Source organism: Tyto alba, unplaced genomic scaffold (assembly GCF_018691265.1).
Source record: "Tyto alba isolate M040663 unplaced genomic scaffold, T.alba_DEE_v4.0 Super-Scaffold_2, whole genome shotgun sequence".
NCBI lineage: Eukaryota > Metazoa > Chordata > Aves > Strigiformes > Tytonidae > Tyto > Tyto alba.
Window position 1 is genome coordinate 10,150,675 of NW_024881282.1, and position 26,388 is coordinate 10,177,062.

Genomic DNA, 26,388 nt, shown 5'->3' on the forward strand with positions numbered 1-26,388 from the left:
CTGCATAGTATTTTGCAACAGAAGAGGACCTGAACACCTGGCCAGCAGCCCTCTGTGACTTGAAGCCCTTTCCTTGTGTGGAGGAACTATTGCTGTTCCTGTCCATGCTTTCTAATAAAATACCAGCCAGCAGGTTTGAAACAAAGGGATTACTCACACTACATGTGATTATTTAGTGAAGCACATTGCTACAGGAGCTTGTGAAGGGTGAAATGGGTTAAAAAAGGATCAGACGCATGCAAGGAGTGCTCATGCCTAATGATCCAGATGCAACCTTTCTTTCAGAAGGCCCTAAAGCACTTGGGAATTAAAGTGTAGTATGAAGGGACTAAAACAGACCTGCTTCATTCCTTGCTTTAAGCATTTGTCATGGAGAGATTATTGTGACAGACAGTATTTTGCACTCTCTCATTGTGCTTTCCACTAGACAGTCTCTTAAGTGCTGCCAGTGGTTCTCTATCCGTTAATTGAAACCCATGAAAATTAATAAATATGTCTTTAAAAGGTTGCTTGTTCTCCTCTTTAAACCAACATAATGATTAAATATGTCAATGATAGGTATATATATAAAAAACCAACCAAACAAACAAACAAACAAAGAAACAAAAAACAACAAAATTGCTTGAGACCACAAATGGTTTATCCTGCAGTGGTGTCATTCAGAGGGTAAAAGGTGCTGTGCAGCATCTGCAAAGAAGAGCTACTGCAGTGACCCCGCATTATTCCTATGGGAAACAACAGCAGGATGAGATTCTGGAAGATCCTGACTGGGTCTGAAAGTCACTGAGGACTTTCTGCACCTGCCAGGAAATGCTGTGTAAGCCCTCAAGGAGGCAGAGCTGGAGACAACACAGCATCAAAAGCAGCTGGGGACCTCCTCTCTGCAGCTGGTAGGAATAGGTTATACTCAACATGGCCCATTTTTTCTCTCTTACACTAATTCCTCTATTTTCATTCATGGGATTTTTAACATACAGTTAAGAGTGCCATTAAGAGAGCTGAATGACGGTGAATGTCATGGACTTCCCTACAGCAAAACAGAGAAGACAACACTAATTAAATGAAATACAGAAATCTTGCTTCTGCCATGCTGTTCTCTGCTGAGCTGAACCAAAGTAGTTTTCGTCACTGAGCAACACCTGCTACACAGAAATTGTCCCTAGATAAAACAGTGAGAGCTGAACTTAGTGAGCACTTTTTCAAACACAAAAGGCTGTTTCCATTACACAACTGGGACTAAAAGCAACTCCAGTCAAGCAAGGGTGGCTACCATTTAGCCCTGTAATTTAGCTGCAAGTATTAAAGCTGAGCTCTAAGTCATGATCAGCAGTTGCTTCTGTTAATCAGTGTCAGCAGGAGGAACTTAGAAAGCCTGAATGGTCTGGGAGCAGTCTGTCCCATGGATTGCTTCTGTATTTGCTTGTGCCAGTTACAATCTGTGAAGTCAAGGCAGCTTCTGTCAGTGTCAACACACTGGTTGTCCCGATGGAACCTACACCTTTAAACATTTTCTTACTCATCCAAGAAAATCAATGAGCTATTCTTCAACCCAACCTGTAAGGCACATCCATTTTCTGGATGAGCTTGGGGAGCCGAGAGGATGGAGGAGGAGGAAGACTCAGGCTTGTTTGTTAAGCACCTCATGCAGGAGGGGCTGGACCTGGTTCAAATAAACTGCAAACACATTACAACCTTCCATAAAGGGAAAGAACAGGAGAGGTGATAATGGTAAAAGCATTTCACAGGAGGGCATCAGATAAGAATAGACTTGCTATATTTACATGGCACCTTCCCCAGATGTGCTTTGCTAGCTTGCCAACAGCAAGCTGCTGACGCATTCCTGATGCTGCCATCCACATTACCTCCCAACTTAGCTGTATTTTCAGAAGGAAACTCAAGCCACAGTTTCTGGACATGGCAACTGTTGTGACAACAGACCCTTATGCAACCATAAGCAGTAGGACATCAGGCTGGGGAAACGTGGTCAGCTGCAAACACTGAGCACTGAAAGATTCAGCTCCTGCTGAGATCACTTGTTCCCTTCAGGTATTCCTGGAACCAGCCCCCCCCTCTCAAAGCACTGCTTTTGCTTCCTCAGCTCTCTCTGTCTCCCAAGCCATGTTTCCATGCTCTTTCCACCCAAGCCCACGTGCCCTGGCACCTCCTGCCTGCACTAAAACACCGTCCATCCCGCAGCTCAGACAGAATTAGCCTTGCAGGAGTGTGGGCACTTCCATCCTGTTGCCCATTGCCATGGCAGAGGAGTAAAACACCAACATCCTGCCTGTCTTATTACGGGCAGAAAGAAACACACTTTATAAACTCATTGTTAGCACACTTGAAATCTTAACTGTGTGATTAAAGAATGTTTAGTCTCTATTTATTACAGAAAAAGAAAAACCAAAGAATACTATTACAGACAAATCTTTCAATAACAAAGCAGCTAAAATGATTATGAGCTGTTTATCCACCTGGGGTCTCCAGTATCACCCTGTGCCCCTTCTCTAATCTGCCCATACACATGGTCCTCTACAGCATATCCCATGCCTGCCTTCAAGGCCTCTATCAGGCTTGAATTCCTCTGCAACGTGATGCTAGAATAATAAATCTGCTATTCTACACAGAAAAACTGTTTGTTACTAGTATCTATATAAAAAATATGGCTATACCATACAACTATAAAAGGAGAAACAAAAGTAAGCAAGGCAATACCACCTGGTCATGTGAAAACTTGTAACAGCCAAACAAGCTGAAACAAAGCTGCAGGCAGGCGAAGAGAAGTTCACAAGCCTGGCAAGTCCTGCGGCCCTGCAGAGCTGGAACAAAACTTGTGCCCTGCCACCAGCCACAGCAATACTGTATTTATTGAGCTGTCAGCAGAGGTCGGCACTCAGGGACTACTTGGGAGAGATCCCAAGTTTTTCAAAGAACAATCGTTAAGGACAGCTTCTGATATGTATATAGCCATATATGTAATTAGTTTCCAGTCCTGGCAAATCTGAGAAACAGATGAAACGGACGTAGCTTTTCTTTCTACATTTGCAAACCATCCCAGCTCACATAGTTCAGCTTGATTGGACGTTGGTTTTGTAAATACGTTGTCATCTGCCGTCTGATAACCGGCCTGAGGGCTACATGTTAACACAGGGTTCAGAGCATAACTGGGGACTCGGCCCTTGCTGAGTATTTTCAAATACGTGTTTCCAGTAGGTAACAAATATATTTTATGCATGAGGATGGTTCATTCTCACACAGAAATGCACTGGCTGCAAAAAAACCTGCACGCCTTCTGGGTAGCCAGAATCAGTCATCATACAGGTTGATAAATTAAGCTAAAGAAAAATGCACTGATGCAGTCCACGCACCTCCAGATCAGGGAGACCTGTTCCTACAGCCCCTTTCCTTTTAGGCTCACAGGACTGGCTACAAATACGTAGTCGACAGTGGTCATGTACAATAGTTCTCCATTCCTGTTAATGTCAACATTATGTCAGGAAAACAAAACATTCAGAAGTTGAAGAGAAAAATGTTGACTTGAACACAGGTTGAAATTTGTGCTGCCTATGGAGAAGTAAGGACCCAACGCCTGCCCTTTGTTTTGCAGCCAAACTCAGAGAAACTGAATTTGCTTCACTAAAAATCATCTGGCACAGCAGCTGTGGGTTAGTTTATAATGTCTGTGACACTACCTTAGTTCTCTTTGGTTAAAACCCCCATCCAAACTTGGAGAAAACACAGTTTTTATGACCACAGAAAATTTAAGGCCCCCAAGAAGTGAATCCTTTTTCTCTCCATTGTGGGAATGCCAGAGGTTTTGACAGCTATCTTCTGCCTTTCTCCAGGAAACTATTAAAATAGAAAAAAAGCAGCAGAGCTACAATATCTTCAGCCTTCTTAGACACAGCATGAACAATGTATTTGGAATTATTCCAGTCCCAGAAAGTTTGTGACAGCTCAAAATTCTTGGGCAGAACCATTTCCATGAATGAGACAGGCCCCCATCCGAGTAGCCACACTTATTCAAATTGCTGCAAAACTTACATAGCTTGACAGGGCTGTTGTGTTAGAAATCTACAGGCAAAGAAACAAACCAAGGGGTGGGGAAAAACCCTTTGCCACAACCTTTCCCTCATATACAGACCGACCTGTGGAAAATGCCCACTTACATTTTATTTTGACAACTGTGTTGCAAATCCAAAGGAAGTTCTCTCCCCTAGCAAAAGAAGTCAAAAAAATCCCAAATGCAACCAGCATGTAGTAAGAATTTTATTGAACACATTTAGAAAAAAATTAGAGCACGAGGACATGAGATTAATTTCTGCATATAAGTTTTATGAATGTGCAGAATCAAACAACCATGCAAAAAGACATCTTCTCCCTTCAACTGTAATTCAAGACTCTTATAATGGCAAAATTATTACCACCTTAAAACAGTGTCCCAGACACATAACTCATTACTTTAAAAAGGATCTTGTTCCTGAACTGAGATAAAATTTTAGTAGCAATTGGGAAAGACCAATGATTAACAGGTACAGTATTTAACCAGTACTCATGCCATGTTTAAAGAATGCAAGCAAAAAATGCATCATTACATAGAATAAGTAGATCTCTTTTCAAGGCAAAATTCCTATTAAAACTAATCCCTAAACTACTGAAATGGTGACTTGATAATGTACATGGTTCCAGAAGACAGTCCAACGGAAGATTTTTTTGTCAAGTTACATCAGTGTTATGTAAAGTGTAAGAGTCAAAGTAGCTGAAAAGCCCAGTGCTTAACAGTATATTAAAAATAAATTCCAACTCTTCCAAGACATGACGTTACAGATATAATATATAAAGCTAGGTAGGAAAATGGGCTTACACATGAGGGAAGATTAAGATTTCTGCCACAAGCTTGTATTACCCACTCAATTTTTCATATTAAAAGGGGATTGTGAAGAGAAGGTTTTATATGCACCTGGCCAGTCAGTTCTGAGACCTGTAATATGCTGTCAACATCTGTAACATGTAAACCCACACTGAAACACACTACAGCTTTTAAAGACTCATTAATTATAAAAATATAGTTAGACTGTATCAAGTTAACCAACTGGTTAAATACAGCACAACTTCTAAAAACACTAAAAAAGGGTAAAGTTAACAGCAAGTATTTAACACCAGTACGTATCTGTTTGCAATGGAGTTTCACTATTATTAGACAGGTGAAAGCCTATGTGATCAAAAACCGCTTAGCTATGTTTTCAAATTTTGCTGTTGAGAAAATACTGTGATCAGTTTAGTACTACAGCTGGTTTCATATTCTCTCCACGCTTACTAATAAAAGTTACAACCAAACCAATACCGTGTTGAAGCGTCAGGTAGCACTACCCATGTCAAGATGTCATTTCATGAAATACCAGGATCAAACATGGGTGTGTTGAAGCATGTTCTGAGCAATTGCTCAAAACACTCAAATTCAGCATCTGATACAGCTTTTGCAGCTTGACAATGGATGCAGACATATGGTTATAAAAAGCTGCTAAGAATTAATGCAGCTAAACAAGGGACTTATTGCAGTCTATGCCATCTGAAAGTTCATCCTTTTATTTGTAAAAATATCACAGGCCACAGAAAACCAGGCTATTATATGTAAAACCTACACACCTTTTTGTCTGATCAAAGCTGGGGTTTTTTGTTTGTTCTTTATTTTTTCTTCCTTTTTTCAACAGGTGAATTTTAAAAGTGGTTTTATTGCCACTGATGGGGAAAATCATTACGGAACTCCGGAAGTGCCTTAATTTTCCGCTGAAAGTATGAACAACAGGAAAAGATTAGGAGGAATGAATAAAAAGCAAAAACAGAACCGAGGACCATGTTTACAGCAGCTTTCTTCTACTTATGGTCAAGTTGTCTCAGCAACCAGTAGAATGTAATTTGAAAGAGTGTAACAATGATTCCATAATTCTAAAACAAATAGGTATGGGATCCAAAGCCTGCACCATTAAAAGCAGAAGGTCCATGCATACACATTTCCCTCCATTTAGCCTTTAGTCTACTAAGGGAGAAAATGACTTACTTAAAACCAGAAATTCTTTTTTCCCAAGAAATTCCATTTTGCTTGTAGTTCTTTAAAATGGATTCTACATTATGTAAACCTACTGTATGTGAAGATGCAAAAAAAATGAAAATATGTTAAAAAATGTGGAAAACATAAGATATTTAGGGTATTTATATATCCATATGGATAGACACACACTTGAATTTGCTTGTTAAATAAGAACTTTATCCTGGCATTTAAACACTGCTCATTTTGCTGTCCAAGTTCAGAGTTCTGCATTCAAAAACACAGATGGCACACTAGTAGCTACAGCCATCTAGAACTTTTCATCCACTGAAGTGATTGTTCTCAGTATTATACTAACAAGAGCTCCATTTCTTGTTTCAGAACACAACAGGGAACATGTTCAATGTTTAGAGGACCAATTGCAGGCATACATTGTTGAAAGCTTGTCCCTATCACTTCACAGCACCTGACATTAGAATCTTTTAGGCAGAACTTGGAGCTGGAACTTTTAATAGGGGACCGAGTGAGTAAAAAGCCACACTCCCTCCAAGTCAATGAAGAAACAGGATCTTGAAATGAAGGTAAAGAAGCACCAAAACAAATTTCATATATCAGCACCAGTGTTAGTTTCTTGGTGTTTGGGGATGGTTTCTTTGGTAATTTCCTGTTACTTTAAGCACAAAGTAGAATTTCAAGTACTGCTAGAAACAGAACTCTGAGCTCAAGTGAAATTATACTTGTTAGAAAGCAGTAAGATTCTTAGAAATGCATATTTAACTTCAAAATACCTTCACTACATTCTGTCTTTCTCTTGGTGTTATTCCAGGTCTGCCAAGGTAGGTAGATGAGCATCTACACATTTCAAAATTCCACAGGACTGCTTGTTTATATCTATAAAGTTTTGGCACAATAAATAATGGTGTACATTTCTGCATGACTGACTTACAAAAACATTGGGGTTTTCTTCTGCTACAACCCAAAATTAAGAAACTATTTCAAGCAGAAAGAGAGAGCAACATTACTGCATGTGTTGTTGCTTGCATAAAAGTCTTATCTTTAAAACTATCCTGTTTTCAGACACCAATCTTTATTGATGAAGAACTGAAAACAAAGATAAGGCCTTGATTTCCAATTACAGTGCTTTGTTTATGCTGTTCAAAAGAAATAATATTTTTAAAATATATTAATTCAAAGGTACAATTATGATTTGAGATGGACATTTTAAAGCTTCCTGTTTGTTCCTCCTAGGATTTGTCTTTAAGATAAATTTAGTTCTTAGATTACCATTCTCAGAAACAAGAGCTATGCACATCTACATGGAAATAATTTTCCTGAGACACCTACGGTGTGTACTGGCTTCTCCTACTACACATATCCACCTACGTTGAAAAAAAAGATTTGTAATTCTGAATGTTGTAGAATAGGACAGAATATATATTCTAAAGACTGTCAAATACATAGAGCACCTTGATAATTTTACAGTAGTCTGCTGTTTGTATATACTCCACAGCTGAGATGCTAAGTTATTCATCCATTTCACTGTTCATTCACTTTTATATTTAACAATTCAAATACCAAAGGTACATGAATTTAAAACAAAAACTAAGTTGGCAGGAGGGAATTTTTTTTTTTATCTGATCTTCTGACTTTATACAAGACAGCAAGAGTCAGCAAATACTGAAATCCTGAGCAAAATACTGTTTATTCCATCCCTCCGCAGACAACAGGTATTGTAACAAATCTTAGTTTCAGAAGACAAAAATGCAAGTCTACAAGTGTTCTTCCATGTTTATGTTTACGTAGCTTTTTATTCTAGATGTAGAATTGCATGCTAATCATTCATAAACTCAGATTTTTGTATCTGTATTACTGTATACTTCATAATGAACAGTGCTGAATTTAATGTGTGCTACCCAGTAGATCCAGTCTAAACCGACCACTTGAAAAATTAACACCCAGAGTGGACTGAGAACACATCTATTTGGATAGTGAATGGTAGGTAAAGTTGTAAGCAAAGGGCAATATCTCTTTTACTCTAAATCCCCATGGAGACACTCCAACTAGAATATACTCATGGGAGCAAGAGCAGAAATAGCTATTACCCTTCAAGATTACACCCCCATTTACTGTGAGTCAAATTTCTTTGTAGAATGGAACATACGATCTAGCATTAAAAAAAAAAGAATCTATATCAAAGTTAAATATTTGATTACAGTAGCAAGTCACCACTTCATAATGGGAAATAATTTGTCTCTTGGAATCATTATTGATCTGAATTTTCTTTTTTTTGTTGTGTGTTTGATACCGGTAATTCAAGACTTGCCCATAATAGGGGCTCTGCTTTTCTCATAGTAAGCTCAATCTTTGTAGCCGTCATGTTCACATAACTCCTCTTTACATCAATAACCTAGAACAGAAAACATATTTCACACGTTGATTTAAGAAAAAGACTGCTAGATACTTGGGAATTTAGTTAGGAAGAGTACCTCATCACTACATTTCAGCAGTTTAGGTAGATGGAGTTCCCTCTGTTATCTAGAAGCCAGCCCTTTCCCATTCCCAAGCTATGAACATATACCTATGCATATATAACACATACATTGGTCTAACACATTTGTAAGCATGCAGCCACATAGTGTCAAGGGTTTTCTGAAACACCCCTATCATGGTGTTGGGATCAGAAAGGACCTCAGGAGGTGACCTTCTGCCAAAACAGCGTCAACTATGATGTCACAACTGATCACTTGGGGCATTAGATTCAGACTTAAGTGATATTACTGAATTACACACAACTGAATTTCTTTCAATAAGCAGAGTAACAAGGAAAACAAAACTATTTTGGAAGAGAAGTGAGGTTTTGCTTTGTTTTTTTTTTTTTTTAATAGAAAAATTATTCTTATACTTACTCCCCATAATTTCACACTGCGATGAAATTCCTTTTCTCCTTCAAATACAATATGGATATTTAACTTAACAGGAAAAATAACAGAAAATTTTGTCAGGCTAATAAAACATTTGACACCTCAAATATGCTTAAGCAAAATATATCACATTAGGACTCAGATCCTGTAATGAGCAAAGTGCTCAAATTGTTCCTCAGACACAGAAGTGAAAATCTACTCTAATAAATCCTGATACAGTATCATAGTCAATAGTGGCCTTATATACATCCTGGAAGCTGTATCATTTTCTCCAAATGCATGATTAGGAAATCAGAGAAGCATTTCAACACTTGTTTAATATTAGTAGCTGCGTTACTGCATACTGTGAAGAACGGTATTAAATTACATTAAGCCAAATATAAATAAATTATGAGTCTATAATTATTTACAGATATGGTGATGCAAATCCATCACATGGGTTTTAATTGCAAAAGTCAAATTAAAGTGTGGTTTTTTTTTTTTAATATTAAATTGGAGCTTTTTTTTTTTTAAAAAAAAAGCACAGATGTCCAAACAGAAGGTGAAAAAAAAAAAAAAAAGCTATATATACTTGAACAAAAATGCCAAGAAAAAGCCATTACTCAAAAAAGATTCTTATGCTACCTCTGCCTTGTAAATAAAGTAGAAGCCAGATTTTCCTAACTTCAAGCTGCTGCAAGAATTAAAAAAAAAAATTAATTACATTTTAAGGTAAATACTCACCATTGTGCTATTTGCTTCTACATAGCTCAGATCAGGAACAGAGTTTTTAGCATATACAGAAATAGTCACTTCTCCTCCAGTCTGATGCCAATCATGCCGGCATGGAACTACTTTCTTACCCTATAAAAGGAAAAAGGTACAGAAAAAAGACTTAAAATTGTGCTCAGGAGTATTTTTACAAGATTAATCAGGATAAAAGCCCAAAGCCCAGGACTATTTTAATAGCCAGTAAGAATAGCTAAATTCATGTTCACTGGAGATTGCAAGACACCACTTAACATCTCTCTCTACTAAATATTTCAGCTACTGGTCCCTGACAAACATTATAAGTGAGAAAACCAATGCTTATGACAGAGATTACAGTAAGAAACCGGAACACTGTGATTGGAAAAAAAAACCCAACCCAACAACTAAAAAACCCCCAACCAACAACAAAAAAAAATTGTTACTTGTTGGATTAACTTTCTTTCCAAGACTACAGTTATACAGCAGGTTGTAGAAAGAAACTGAACAAAGAAACAAAAAGCCATGACACCAAGAAACTTTCATATTACCACAAAAAAAATAATTTAATATTACCCTCTGTTCTCCAATACAAGAAAAATAAATGGTGGAAAACCCACAAATTAACAACAAAAAGGTAAAGTAAAAAAAAATGCTGTTAGCTGGAGGCCCATTATCTCAATATACACACATGTAACGTACACAGTTTCTTAACATCTGGGTAAATTCTTTACAAGGATACTCTCCTGCTTTAGACTCACAACTTCAGGTTTTGGTTTTATTTTAATCCTTCCTTTCTGTACTTGAAAATAATTCTTAAACATATAGATCTTCAAAGCAAGCAGCAATTCTGTGACTTTAAGGAAGTAAAGGACTTGTGAAGTAATTGTTGCAGAATTGAGCTAAGAGCTACACTTTCTGTAATATGCCTGTATTTTCTCCTGATAAATGTTACTGATGTTTGCAGTATCAAACCCATTTTGCCTCAGCAACAGACAATATATTCATAACAATAATTCTGTGTTCATCTGCATCTAACACGTGACCAATAATGTTTTTGAAGTAATTGTTCAGTTCCATTATTATGCTTTATAGTGTTCTCTAAGGATCTTTTTAAACCTTAAATGGAGGTATTTTTCACCCTGTAATTCTGCAGTTTGTTCCCAACATTACAATGAAATACCTACAAACTCAACAGATGCTCTCTCTGTATTTGTTATACTGGTAGCTAAACCAAAGCACTCAATTAGATTCAGACCAGAAAAATATCCAGGCATGTAAACAGAATCCTAATTAGACAGGAAGAGACCCTTTTTTCCTGCACCCCCACCCATGGAATCTCATTGACCTTATCCACCCTGCCATCCCTGCCTAAACAACTACTCAACTACACTGAATGAAACTGGAATTACGGTTATTTTGCTACAGAACATGTGCAGCTGCTCTCTTCATGGTCTTTGGGAGAGGAAAGACTTCTAATAATCTTATTTTAAGGTAATACATATGGATTATATTCTATATGGAATACTACTGACTTTCTTAACTAACAAAGCAGAAAAGATTGCTTTTTTTTTCCTGAATTTTCAAAAACCACTTTTACTATAATGATACTATACATATCACTAAAAGAAAGGTTGTACTCTATTATAAGTATACTTCTACCACAGTTTACTTCAAACTCCATTCCTCTGTTGTCATGCTGTGCATAACATCCTCCACATTATTTCAGATGTAGTGCTCTAACAGCTCAACTACAGTAATAACTCAATCAAGCTACTAACTACATTTCAGTATTCAAAATTTAGAATGGCCAGCTACAGAATGAAACGTTAATGCTACTTACCGCATCCTTTTTAGTCCATATGTGTGTTCCGGTTGTGCAGCCTTCTTGAGCTAAAAATGTATTGAAGTCAGATGTTTTTCTTTTACAGCAGCTCCAATACTTCATCCTTGAAAGTTTGAAAAGTAATTAACAACAATATTGAGGGCACTGTTTACTGTGAATACGTAAGATCTTTCTTTTATGAGATACTACTATTAATTTAGTATACCTTCTTCAAGCATTTCCATTTTTGACTGAAGAAGAAATACAGAATGAAAACAACACAACATTCACAAAGAAAGCAGGAACATACAATAGACTAATTAAAAAAAATAAAGGTAACAGAATACTAACCCTTCATGGAATATAGGTACACCAGAATGGTATATACATACATCTTCTGTGCTGTGTGGTCCTTCATATGTCTAGTAAACAAAGCATTTAAACAAAGCGTATTAGTGATATAGGTTGTGGACCAAAGGAATAAAACAAAACAACCCAAAACAGAAACACTGAGAAAAATCCAAAAAAATTTTGAGTAAATAATCTAGATCTAATGGCTTGCCCTAGCTTTTCAATGTAACCATTCAACCATCACTCCCTGAAGGTTCCCCTGCATTCCTAACAAGCTATATTCTGTGTTAGTTCAATGGCACACATCAATGGTGACATCATCTGTGCTCATAAAGGTCAATTTAGATCCTCAGAGATAGCCGTCTTTAAAAATACTCTGAATATTCAGAGAAAACAAGTATTTAAGTGGAAAATAAATAAAATTTATCTTTCATAAACCACATGATTTCTCAAAAAGAAGTTAAACTATATACAATCCTGCCACTGAATATCTGATCAGTTCTTCCTAACACAAATAAGACACTGCTCTAAGTTCTTCATCCACCAGAGTCTCAGCAGAAAACGCAGATATTTGTCCTGGGTTTGAGTGAGTGATGGATTTTTGGTGGCAGGGAAGGGGGCTATAGGGGCGCCCCCCTGTGAGAAGCTTCTCGGAGCTCCCCCAGCTCCAAGTCAGCTCCACCTCTGCACCAAAACTGAGCCGATCAGCTGCGCCTCTGCGATAACGTATTTAAGAAGGGACGTGGTGACGAGCAGGGGGACTGGTGAGGAAGAGTTGCGGCAGCTGCATGAACACCAAGGTCATTGGAGGAACAGAAGAAGAAAAGAGGGGGGAGGTGTGCCGGAGCAGAGACCCCCCTGTGTCCTGTGGTGAGATGGCAGGGCGGGCCCCCCCCCGCCACCCATGGAGATCTACGGTGGAGCAGACACTGATATATGGTCTGTGGGAGGCCCCACATGACATTTAAGGTGGCTGGGCCCTAAGTCAGCTGGGATCCTGTGGGAAGCAGCAGCCCGCACTGTTGTAAGTCAGCGCTGGGAGGATTGCAGCACGTCGGGGTGTCCCATGCTGGAGCAGCTTGGGAAGGGCTGCAGCCCATGGGAGGGACTTAAGTTGGAGAAAAGTTGTGGAGGACTGTATCCTGTGAGAGGCGGACCATGCCGGAGAAGGGGAAAGAAGCTGCAGAAGTTCCACCTCCACCCCAAAGATGGAAGAAGTGGCAGCATGACTGCACCCCCTATTCCCTGTCCCCTGTGCTGCTGGGGGAAGGAGGCAGAGATATCAGGAGCAGAGCTGAACCCAGGAAGAAGGACAGGTAGTGGGAAGATGTTTTCAAGATGTGGTAATGCTTCTCTGTTAAGTGTTGTTGTTGTCAGTGTATATAATAAATTTATGTTCTTTTTTTCTTCCCTTAACGAGTCTGTCTTTTGCCCATGACCGTAACGGGTGATTCATCCCTCCCTGTCCTATCTCAAATTCAAAGACTTTACTTCTTTGCTCCTCAGCACTGAGGGGGCAGGGGAGGAGCGAGCAGCTGTGTGGTGCACAGTTACCCTCTGAGATCAAACCACAACACCAGTGAAATACCTATTTAAATTCTACTGTCCCGTTCTGTACAACGCAAGGGTATCTGTGTAAAAAAACTTTCATTTAAAATGCTGACTATGTATCATAAAGACTACTTCTGGTGCTAGAAGTGTTAGAACATTTTCTTTGTGGATTCTTCTGGCAGGAAGCATTAACTGATAAGACCTGCAGATGCTTTTGACCTATACACAGATTATCAAGAGCAATTCAAGTGTTACCAGTAAGCCACCTCTTACCAACACTATATTTACCCTTTTAAGTTAAATACATCAGTATCATGGGTTTGGCAAGCTTACTAATTAGATGTTCAGGACAGGCTTGAAGTAATTTTAGACTTACTGCATGCACAGTACAAGACAGCCCACATCTGTCCATACTTAAAGTGTATTATCAAATGTGCATTCATTAAACCTGATGGACTTTGTGTCATTTCCAAATCAATTTGTAGCAAAAGAAAAAAAACACACAGGAAAAGATAACAAAACTGCACACAATCCTTTAGCAGACGGGTTTAAGAGTGGAACTGAAGCACTTACTTTTGAACAGCCTGCATTTTTACATGCCGTCCCAATCTTGATTTCATCACTGTCTTCCTCTGTAAGCAGAATCATATAGAAAATAGCAACTGAACTGTATAATGTACTAAATATTTTGCTTTCATTAAAAATTAAAACAAGCTAAGTAATAGATTAGAAAAAAAAAAAAACAAACTCTCAAGCTGTTTATTTTCTGCATGGCAGTGAAGTCTGCCAGAAAGATACAAAGAAACAGAAATTATGCAAATATTCCAAAAGATGTATTTATTACCTATGCATCAGATTCGAGGTTCTATACCTTTATACTGTTTTAAGTGTGGCAAAAAAAAAAAAAATATGAAGAGGATTATTAAAATCATAGGTGAAGAGAACAATTGTCTTGTTTTGTTTTGTAAAATTAAGAAGGTAAAAGGCTCCAACTGATGTCTATAAATACACACAAGGAAGGAATTTGCATACCAAGTAGAAAGAAGAGGTAAATGGCAGTTTTGGCACAAGAACAAAAGAGTATAAAATAGCCACAAATGTAGGTTGAAATTAGGAAGTGTTCCTTAAGGAGCAGTGTAGTTCTGGAAACAACTTCCAAACTGTGGGAAGAAAAAAAATGAACAAAAAGACGAGGGAGAACCAAATAGTCTTCAGAGAAATTTTACCACTTTATGAAAGGTTTTATATGACATCGTGTTTGCAGTATCATAAGAGTAGTTAATTTCTTGGGAACTCTTTCAGTCATATATTCAGAAATGGATGTCCCTATCATGTCCATTCAAACCAGGAAATCTTATAAAACAGACAGTTCAAATAATTTTAATGGCAACATACTGCTCCTAACACCCAAGTCTCCACAGTGTTCACGTTTAAACTTTGATTATAGTTCCCTTGACTGGAAGGTGTTTCCCAGATTATTAAGAACAAGAACATAATCACATGAAATAATCTCTTCAGCAGACAACAACAAAAAATAGCATTTATTTTTGTGACAATTAGCATCATACACCTAACCTACTTAACCTCCCTATGGCGTTACCTTTTTTCTCTTCGTTTTCTGATGACAGTTTCAGTTTATCTAGTGCTTGCTTCAAGGAAGCTGACACTTTCAGCTGCAAATTTGTCATTGGCTCATCTGGGCTAAAAAAAAAAATCCATGTATTCATGTCAGCTTCATGAAAAATAATTTACAAAAGACAACAAAGTACTAACTTTTAATCTTGCTATAAGGCTCTTCCTTTCCAACCTCCATTACAACAAATAAACTAGATTTGTAAATGTCAATTCTTACTGTTTATGGGAAAATAGACTAGAAATTTAGAATGCAGTCTTGGCTTTCAACAGAAAATACTAAATACAATAATAAAAATAAATCAGAGACATTAAAGAATCTAAATGCAAGCACCCTAAAATTATTTTTTATGACTGTTTAAAACACTAAACATAACTGCCAGTGGCATTCTAAGCTACGAGGCTTTAGACTGCAATTTTTGTTTCCTGCTAAACTAAATGCTGAGAGATCCAGTATTACCCTGTCCTAACCAGAATTCTTTTATCTCACTTTGAAGCTCAAAATAACACCTTCACTACTACCAAACACAATCTCTTTTAAAGTGAATTTGAGAATTTTTACACTATATAAAGTATATAACACCGAATAACCAAATGAGCTTTAACTCAGCCAACTGATCGCAAATTTGGCAAAATTTAGTTTCATATACTGTACCTCGGCCTTTTAATTGTTTCCAACGGTTTTGGTGCCTGAATTATGTGTTCTTGAAATTTGGGTTTCAGTTCAGCTAGCTCCTTTCGTTCAGAGGTAGTTTTGACTTCTGGTTTAACAGGCTCAGGAGGTTTCTCACTGTTATGGAGGCCTTTTGTGCAGCCCTATTGTGGAAAGCATATGTTTATATATATGCAGCGTAGTGTGTGTGTGTGTGTGTGTGTGTGTGTGTGTGTGAAACAAAAAGGGGCCCAAACAATAGGCCTCAAACCAAAGTTGACTTCTGAGTGAATTCCCCGACCAGCAATCAGCATCTTATCAGCAGACTGAAGCAACCAGTATCTTATCAGCATGAAAATGTAACCCTGGGAACAATCCTTGGGAACTATAAGTAAACAATAGGAAGTAACTATAAATCCCAAATGTAAAGAAAAACAGAAACTCCTCAGACATGCCCGGATCCTGGCCAGATCCGGACATGCCTGAGTGAGGCATATCAATCTACCAGATATCTCCTGTGCATTTTGTTTAGACTTGTTTGTTAAACTGTATAAAAGCTGGACCCTCTCACAGCAAAGACGGAGACCTCACCTACGAGTGGACGCACTGTGTAGGACTTCCCAGTTGCCGGGAAAGGCTCTCCGACCCTTCGCTGTGACGGGGCTCCCCAGCTGATGCACGGGTCTGGATGATGGTAATGTATGAGGGCAATTGGTGATGTATCTTTCTTAATCACTATAGCTAGCTTTTAATAGTAATGTCTAGGTGCATTACCTTGCTTATTCTTTCTGCTATTTCTACTATAGTAAAATTTCTATTTCTACTAAAGTAAAATAAGCCTATTTCTTTAGCTTGGTGTCTGTGTCCTTTGTGTTAACCCCGTCAATTGGCAAAACAGTGTGTGTGTGCACAATTAAACATTATCAAAAACTTCAGCAAGTTTTCTTGATTTATTTCTTCAGCCCCATCTTCTCTTTTAGCCCACTGTAAACACTGTCTGCAAAGGAAATGCTACAAACAAAGTGGAAAATATCTTAATTTGGACATAAGTTAAAGAAAAATATGTATTTTCCATAATCAAGCAAAGTGACCAAAAATATTGACCTTCCCTTCATTGTTAACAAGTGTATAAACAGGTTTCAATAGAACTATTTATAACCATTAAAGCTTGAAAATGAGACTTCAACATTGTATCAAGAAAAATAGTGCATACAAGATTTAAGACAGTTTTATTAAAAGTAAGCAAATTTTAAACATGTAAGCACATGTACCATTTAATATTTATCAGTGCCATTTGACAAGTATAAAAATTGTAAATAATCATGAGTACATACCACAATGCTTAAGAAGTCAGAAAAGTCTGTTGTTCTTCTCTTACAACATGACCAACCCTATAAACATTTTGGAATAAAAACAAAACAAGCATGATTACCTAACTTGGCAACAGCTTATAAAAAAGCAAAAGACTAATTATATTCCTTTACAAGATGTGGCACATCACAATTAGAGATTATTTTCTTCCCTTCTTTGAAAAATATTATCATCTGCATTTTGAAAAGCCAGAGAAACCTGTTACAGATGCCATTTCTAGTTCACTCATGCTGCTTTAATCAGAAAGTTCGGTAAACATGAGGCAGTATTTCCATGACAAGTTAGGTGCCAAGTCCGTATGACAGAAAACAGAAACATTACTTTATCTCAAAGTAACACATAAGCAAAACAAATACTATACCTGAGACTAGGCTGACCTGTGGTAGAATGTATGTGCCCCCTTCCTAAAATGATGAGGATTTTTTTCTTTCCTTGAGCATTAGTCAAGTCTTTCAACTATTTATTTCCCACCATAAAGCTGGATATCTGCATTGCATAGCCATCTATCCAACTACATCGATCAAGAGCACTTTTTATTATATAAACCAGAAATCCAATTTTAGAGAAAATTATCTTGCCACTGTGAATAATGTATCTTAGAACTCAAAGAATCGTATTAAAGGCAACAGTTTGACTAATAAATGCATGACCACTTTAAGAGCTTAAGCAGTGTGACACAATGGACCTTATGTAGGTCATTCTAAAATATCCTCAAAATATTAACCATTTCCACAGTTGAGGAGACAAAAGGTTTACCCTGCCTACATAGAATATCTAGAATTCATATCAGGAAGAAAACTGCTCATACAATATTAAGATATATTTTTAATTAGGCCAAGAGATAGGATAAGGAGAGGGGAGAAAGCAGTACTTGTTTTAAAAACAGTGTGTATGTAAGAGAAAGAGGGAGTAAACTCAAGCTTTTGAGGTAACACTGTAATTTCTGTCTTTATAATTAGGCAGAAGTTTTTATGTACTGTGTTATGAGTACAACCATAATTTTGTACAAAACAAATTGCCATAGTCTAAGTAACTGTATTGTATTTGATGTAATAGTATCTGTACCAATTTGCCAGTGGCACACAACGGCTGGTTCCAGAGTCACGTACTGCAGGATGAGCAATAGCTCACAGAAAACACGCTACCCAGCACCTATGCACAAGCTTCCATGAGCCCAAAAGACACCACATTATGGGGCAGGGATGAGACACAATGCCGGTAGAAGCAGTTCTTAAACACCAGGAGAAAATGTTTGCCCCAAAGCTTAGTTAAATAGCATCTTTATGTCCTAAGAAAGGTCACTTAGGCTATGTCTGAATGAATACAGTAAACAGTGTCTGGCTCCATTTCTGAACTCCAGATTTCTGGCCATGCACAACTGTTAGAACGATTTCCAGTACCGCTTTGGCAGTTGTGTCTAAATAATTCCATGCTGGCACTTCAGATGCATCCAGTAGATCTTCAAGTGGAAGACCAGTTTAATATAACGAATATGGGCTATGCAGTTGGCCGAAGCACTAGAGACCAGTCACAGGTGTATTTAATTCACCACTGAAAATGTAGCCCAAGATTCCTGGACAGCTGCATCAGAGGCATAGGTGGCCAGTCCCAACTTAACCAACATCCTCACTTGGTCAATTAACAGGACACAATTATTTTTTACAGTAAGCAAAGGTCACTTACACATTAGTGATCTAGCCACATGAGACCACAAGCAGCTGGTTTGAATTCCAAGCAGGTTAATTAACTGAAAGAATATGACATCTCTTAATGACTCCAAAGACCTATTTAGAGGACCCAATTAAACTGTTGAGACACCTGAAGTCAATCAATAGGAAACACCGGTCACACAGACTTGCATGGCATTTAGACCATATATGAGTACAGTTTTTAATTTTTTCTTCAGGTGTGAGTAAGTGTGCTTTTCTAATTTCATGGGGTGTTCAAACATGACAGGCTGAACATCACTGAAAGACCCGGAATTAAAAAGGAAAACAAGCATACTGTTTTACATATATGATAAAAAAGATGAGATTTAGGACAGTTGCATACTTACTTTGAGGGCATCATGAAAGACTGGCACACCTGGATGATATGTGCATGAATCTAGAAGGAAATTACAATTATTAATATTCAGGCATACCAAGAATCTTTATTCATCTGATCACAAATCCAGCAAAAATGTCACACTTGTAATTCATGTATGCCATGAGATGTCCCACTTCCCTAAGTGGGCACAATTATGAAGGAAAATACAGACTCCATAGAACAAGTTTTCTGAGTCCCTATATTAAGCCTAAATAATCAAGTTTTTTTTTTTCTTCCATACTATACAACACAAACCAGAAAGCAGGCATGTAAGACAAACTTGTGCTTCCATATGGAACAAGTAAACTTTCTACAGACCACCCCCTGCCTTCATCAATAACCAGTCCTTACTGGTAATTCAACAGAAGTAAAAAGGCAGCCCTAAGCCACACAACAGACACAAAATACCGGCTTACAGCATCAAATACATCTATTTGCACCTGATTAGGGCTTTCTACTTAGAAACACTCTTAAAAAATTCTCCTAACACAAGTCTTGAGTTCAATATTTTAGCCATGATAATTAGCTGGTTCTGTTTTCAATGTTTGCAGTACCCTTGGTCATGCTAGTTGTCCACATACACAATTTAGACATGCCAATACTATTAATAGGTTCTGTACAAACACTACATTGAAACACAATTTGCATTAACAGAGCTGTTTAAATTCTTAGATATTTATCAACATTACAGCTTTTTATGTAGCAACTGTTCCTTTTTACTTAAAATATGTATTTTTTTCAAATAATTGCTCTGATCTACACATTATATTATATCTTTGACATATACTGCATGGATAATATTTTAATTACCCGACTCTAAAATCAATGGGCAACATTAGCTATCTTTTAGCCTCTAAAGCAAAATTTTTGTTGTTAGAAATGGATAAAGAGTGACACAAACAGTAGCAATTTTTATAATAAGCCTCCATAAAACAGAAGAGTGAAAAATATCACAATGCACATAATAGGAAGCAAAAGAAAAAAAAGTGATAAATAACTTTTAGTGATCTGTGTACAGATATTACACAGACAAGAAAAACCCCATAAATTTTGTTTTTATTTTTTATAAATACGTAATTTTTAAGAAATCTTGATTAGTATAATTTTCTTTCATTTTATATTCAGTGCCTAAGTCTAAGGCACTAATACAGTCTGACAGACATTAGTTCCCACCTTAATTCAAAAGGCACATATTTTGAGACATTAGTCCTTCAGCAGGATTTAGAAACAGATCTGTGAACTTCCACCAATTCCTTAAGCTTTGGTATGTAAAGGTAATGCTGGTAAACCGCACAGGAAAATTTTAAAAAATGTGATTACTTTGTATAAAGAGCCTAGAACTTCACTGCTAAATCAAAGAAAAATAGGTTATTCTTTTCCAAAAGTATTAAAGTATGTCATCAGAAGCATCGTGGTAGTAAAACTAAGCTCTGCAGCAAAGATTATTTCTCAATTAGAAGACTTAAATGAGTATTTCTAATCCCTCACAAGCATGTGGGTTTAAAGGAGAGAGGTGCTGTTAATCAGTACAGCATTTTTAGAGACCAAAACCATCCTATGATCAATGAACTCAGGGGTGGCTATCCTCCAGCTCACAAGTCAGACACAATCATCTATTTGTCCATCTGGCCAAGGCCAAGGCTCTTTCCTTGCTCCCTGATCTCTGCAGGAGGTACATAATGGAGCAAATGACAGCCCACTTTGCTGCTGTCTCACAGGCCACGCGTGTCCCACAACAGAAGGTGCTGAGACAAGGAACTCTGCAATGCCTCAAGCAGAGGCAGTGGGACTTATCCACTAAGCAGTCTGACCAGGGGACAGGAAAACACCAACTTGCTTCTACTCATATGGAGTCCAGCAACTCTTGTCCGAGTAAAGTTTACATCCCTAAAAGTATCCCATCTCAGAATAAGTGGGGAAAAATGAGAATTTAGAATACACTGATAGTCAATTTAGTAGTTAAAAGCATGTTCTATTTCTGATTTTTCTGAGTTCAGATTCCAGCCTTTGGTTGATATTCTATGTTTTTCACTGCAAAAAAATCAAGTTACTTCCCTACTGCTGTTAATAGCTTTCCTTAACATGGAAAAACATAAGGTTTTTCAAAGCAAGCCATTTTCTCTCACCGACAGATAATTTTTGGAAATGCAAGTATAATAAATTTTTAGTTGGTTTATATCTATTAACTTATTTTTAAATTATGATTTAATTTCTAAATGAATCCCACTCTGACAATGCACACACTGCTGTCTGCTGTTACCTTACTGCTACATCCTTGCTGACTCATTGAAGCATTTTATTAGTCTTTTTGTTAAATATCATAGTAGAAAATGGTACGGGTCACCCAAACTTATTTTTACAATTAAATCCTGTTGAATTCTTGAGGATAAAATATCTGTCTACATACAACTTGCAAACCAACCTGCTATCCTGTGGAAAAACTTCGCAATACTTCACCAACTATGCTTTACAGCCTCAAAGCAACAGAAGGTCATTAAACCTGATAAACTTCATTCAGCACCTTGAAGAAGTTGATGCTTTCAAGTTCTTCCTGAAGCTAGGAAGCTAATTCCACTGAATTTCTCACAGTGTTGGAAAAAAAACAGAGAAGAGGACAAACATGGTATGGCAAGAGCTTATAAACAGTTCACAGAGAGAAGAAAGGCTAAGCCTGAGAAACAGATAGCCGCAAGGAAGACAGAGAATCAGGGGGTGCATTTTATGGGAACAGAGTTTGGACTGTGGGGACCAGACAGGGTTAAAGAAAACTGACTCTGGGCAGACAGACTCCAAAAATCTAACCTATCATTTTTTTGACTACACATCTCACACCACCTCAGAAATACATAAAGTAAAATTTCAACAGCTCTGTGACCACATTTATCCTGCGGGTGCAACATCATCAAGTTTGATCTAAGGAAAAAGGGTATAAACAAACACAAAAGAGTATGTGCTTCTGTGCTGGCAATGGACCAAATTAAATTGCATTAAGAAAGATCCAAATTATAATCCAAATAAAAAAAATGTTGCAGTACAGTAAAGAAATCAAGACAAACACATACAACATAAAATTTCAGTCTGGTTTTGCACGCCATCTTTTCAACTATCATTAAGCAGCACTGCTTTCAAAATGTGCCAAGTGTGCATGTACTACCTCATACCACAGATTTAGTGACAAAATTCGACCTGGCCTTTTAATGGATTAGAAATATTCATATGGTCATTCACAGGTTAAAAAAAAACAAAAACAAAAACAAAAAAAAATACCTACTACCAGTTTTGAAGTTAAGCTCTACCTTCTGTGTCAGATTCTGTACAGTATGAATTAACTAGTAGTTAACATATCTAAAATGCATGTGAAATTTGTACCTTGCCAGGCATGCCACAGATCAATTCATAACTGTGCACTCAGTCACAACTGTGTAGACATACCTTTAATGCTTTCTCTCAGGCTGTTTTTTCTGCCTCTCTTTAAGAGGCATACAGTCCTTCATGTCAGCCAGTTGCCACTTGCTCATTTTTTGGAAACAATGAGGGTTTCTACAGAAAATACATGCATATATTATTTCAGCCATCAGATTCTGAAGAGAAGATTAATGGCCTCTTACATCAATCATCACTATGGGAATATACTGCAGGCTGAATGTGGACAAAAAACCTGAAAGATCCAAAACTGCTTTGGGGCCAGAAGGCCTCATTTTCTACCTATTTTCATTTACAAAATCTTCCTAATAATATATTTATCCTCAGCTTAACTATCAGATTATGTCAATGAAAAATTTATTAAAGGATAAGTATTTTGGTGTTTGTTTAGCAAATGTACTAGCCTTAATCCCCACAATATTTTAGAGGTAAATCCAAACACACTTCCAAAACATAACCAAACATTTGAATTTGACAGCCATACACAGCTAAATGTGGACTTAGATGCTTAAGTAGTTATCATCCCACTGACCCTGATGAAGTTTAGGGATGCCAAAAGTTATAATCACTCTACTTCCACAGAAAATGTGAAACTTGATTTTCTGAAGTGGTCTGTGAATAATTGCGTTTACCTTTAGAACTGCTTAGTCTAGGACATGGTAATTCCAGTAAGTGTTCCAGTCACTTACCAAAATAAACTTCATCTCCAGAAATTATTTTCCCCGATCCAAGCACCACACAGTTAGCATAGGGCCATGCCAACCAGATTGAGTCTACTACAACTCGATCATAACCACAGGAACACATGGTAAAGAACTGTTATTTTAATAACAAGTACAGGTCATGAAGCCCCAGGGAGAATTTTTAGTATAAAACCCCAGATCTGCTTTGTCTTTTGGGGCACATGGGATGCTGGTGGGAAAGATCACTAAATGAAGCCATTCCACAACTGTGCCTGCTTTTCTTGTTACTAACATTAGTGACTCTTACACAAAATGCTGCCCCTCTCTTTGGAAATAGTTAGGTCAGAAAAATAAACACACTTAGGCCATGGTTCTTAATCACAGAGTATGCACATGCTAGAACATGTTAGCTTACTTCTAATCTTGTGGGTCGCTAAAAATTAAGCTAATGCAAGGAGGCCATTATAGAAATTCAGCCAAAAGAGTTACTTTACAAAGTAGTTGAAGGCAAACCTACTGAAAACTCTGATCACCCTTTTGCAGGAACTATGAAACGTAAAGTGATAGCGCTTTAAAGATGTTTCACCAGGTACTGCACTCCCAGTATACATAGGGGAAGCACTGCAAGAACTCACAGCACTTGACAAAGCAGACATATGCGTATCATAAGGTACATTTAATTACCTGCTGCAAGTCCACGTACTACAATTAATAAAAAAAAAAGTAGCTGATAACTGCTATGTATGCAACAGCCACTGAGGCCCTCAAAAGAAAAACGTCTGTTGTGCAAGGCCTCCAGTTTCTACCTTTAGAACACATGACAGTAATGTACAGAACTGCATCTCACTGCCTCTTTTCCCTCATCCTGCTGTGAACAGCTCTGTTACCACCGAAGGACCCCAGAGGCAGGCTCGCTGCCAGCCCGGCGCTTCCGCGTTAAACTTCCCGGCCGGGCAGGTCCCGCTGCCGCCCAGCCCGTAACGGAGCAACCTGCAGCCTCGCCTCCCCACGCCAGGCCCGCCCGAAAACGCGGGTTTCCGCGGGGAGAAGCGAGCCCGGGCCCGGGCCCTGCAGTGAGAGGCGGGCGGCCGCAGCCCCGGGCTCTCCCCGCCCTCGGTGCTGACCGGCCCCAGGCCCGCGGGACAGCTCCGCGCCGCGGCTCCAGCAACCGGGAAGGACACAGACCGTGGCGGGCACACCGGGTGCCTCAGACCGCCCCTCAGACCCCTCGTAATCCCTCCGAGAGGCCCTCCCTCCCATCCCCCAAACCGAAAGCTGCTCGGGGGGTGGTGGGGAGGGAAGCAAGAAGGAAAGGCAACCCGCCGCCACCCTTCCCTCCCCGCCGCGCTCCCCCGCCGCTCTCACCCTCCCTATTGGTTTCGGGGTCGAAGCGCTGACCACAGCCGCGGTTGTAGCACAGAAGCGACATGGCGGAGGAGCGGCCGGAGGCGCTTCCTTACCGCCCCCCCCACCTCCCAGCTCGGGAGAAGGGAGCCCGGCGGAGCGGGAAGCGGCAGCCGGGCAGAGCCGCGGTGCGGAGCACTCCCTCAGCGGAAAGAGCCGGCCGGAATCTTCACGAAGCTTCGGGGGAAAGCGGTTGACCGCGGCTGCGCAAGCGCCACCGCCCGGCGCGGGAACTGTTGCCAGAGCGAGAGGAAGAGGAGGAGAGAGGAAGGGGGGGGAAGCGGACGCGGCGCATGCGCAGTGAGGCGGAGCGGAGGCGGGATGGCGGCGGGCGGCAGGGGTGCTGCAGGTGACTCCGTGCCCTCAGCGCCCACGGCACGGCGGGCGCCGGGCCGGGGTACCCCGGGGAAGCCCTTCGGCTGCGGCAGGAGGAGGCGGGTCGCCGCCGGGCCCCCGCGGTGCTTCCCCGCCGCGCCGGGCTCGGCTCCTCAGGGCCCCGTCGGGCGCGGGGTGCTGAGGGAGGCCGGCCCGGCCGGGGAGCGCTGTGCCCGTCTGCGGGCTGGGCTGGAGGGACAATGCTCAGCCTCTCTCCACTTTAACCTTTTTTTTTTTTTTTGAGAACGTACGTTGTCCAAGTCACTTTAAAAGTTATTTGACTACATAAAACCGCTGTGATTAGGAAACTGAATGCTTCCTTCATAAGTGTCTGTGGTACATGTGAGTTTAATTAAAAAAAAAACAGCTTTTGTGTATGTATTAAACGATTGTCTCATTTGCACAGAAACAAAGACGCTAACATCAGAAACGACTATGAAAAATACAACTTTTTTAAAATGTTCTTTCAGTTCCTTGAAAGTTACCCTGATTGCCTCTGTCAACTGATCAATTTATGAGCTCAGTTGTGTGCCAGCTTCTTTGATGTATTATAATAGGTTGTATATAATAATTATAGCTGTCTACATTTCTGCAGGCAAATACAAATTGATTTCTTCTAATTAAGCATCTACTGCAGAGTTTTTAAAGTAGAAATGCCTAGGTGTTCATACAGCATATGACAAGTCCTGAAGCACGTGTGCATAGAATGAGCAGATTAAGTGATCCCTACAGCTGCTTCTTTAAAGGGAGTGTAAGGATGCAGAAAGGATAATTGAGAGACTGCTTCCAAAGTAGGCCTCAGATTCTGCAAACTTGTGAGTTTATGGGAGATGTGCTCCATTTGCTTCATTATCTGTATATCTGACATAAAGGTACATGTTTACTTCAGCCATCAAATACCAAGTGCTTGCTTCTGATCTGAAGCTCCTGCCGAGTCCTGACATAAGACTGTGAGGATAAATTGCTTAGTTTCAAGCAGAAAACATTCATTTGGTATTTTCCTGGAACATTTTAATGTACATGTAGTTGTAACAGTTCCGAAAGAATACAATTAAGCTTTTTGCTTCTCTTTTTGTATAGAAATCATGTAAGTTGTCTGTTGGATACCTTATTTTATAAGGAGAAGATTGATGGAAATGATGCATAATTAAAGTAGATACATTTCCATTGCTGTCATAGGGCCAATAATTGTTCTTAAAACATGAAATTCACCTTAATTGCTGTAAGTGAAAGTACCACATAAGAATAAAAGTCTGATTTATGTCCATAAAATCAGTTTTGTGCTATTCCTGTGACTGTGGTTACATTTCATCCATAGCGAGCAAGCTTATTTCAATTTTAGA

At 38.9% G+C, this 26,388-nt stretch overlaps 1 protein-coding gene across 1 annotated transcript; it reads right to left on the minus strand.

Annotated features, from left to right (window-relative positions):
• Positions 1 to 4,242: 4,242 nt before the first annotated feature.
• On the minus strand, positions 4,243 to 24,908 carry CHORDC1 (cysteine and histidine rich domain containing 1). Its single transcript, XM_042792804.1, has 11 exons — positions 24,632 to 24,908; positions 19,129 to 19,178; positions 17,036 to 17,092; positions 15,705 to 15,865; positions 15,018 to 15,118; positions 13,991 to 14,049; positions 11,867 to 11,937; positions 11,534 to 11,639; positions 9,688 to 9,807; positions 8,950 to 9,012; positions 4,243 to 8,450 (listed from the first exon to the last, which is right to left on the minus strand). The coding sequence occupies exons 1-11, from the start codon at positions 24,693 to 24,695 to the stop codon at positions 8,307 to 8,309; spliced, it is 996 nt and encodes a 331-aa protein (XP_042648738.1). The 5' UTR covers positions 24,696 to 24,908; the 3' UTR covers positions 4,243 to 8,306.
• Between the last annotated feature and the right edge of the window lie 1,480 nt (positions 24,909 to 26,388).

Coding starts and splice junctions, on each gene's coding strand:
- CHORDC1 (XM_042792804.1), bottom strand. CDS start 24,695: ATGTCGCTTCTGTGCTACAACCGCGGCTGTGGTCAGCGCTTCGACCCC. Junction 15,866..17,035: donor CTGACTTCTTAAGCATTGTG/GTATGTACTCAT, acceptor TTTCCACAATAG/GGCTGCACAAAAGGCCTCCA. Junction 8,451..8,949: donor GCAGTGTGAAATTATGGGGA/GTAAGTATAAGA, acceptor TTTCTGTTCTAG/GTTATTGATGTAAAGAGGAG.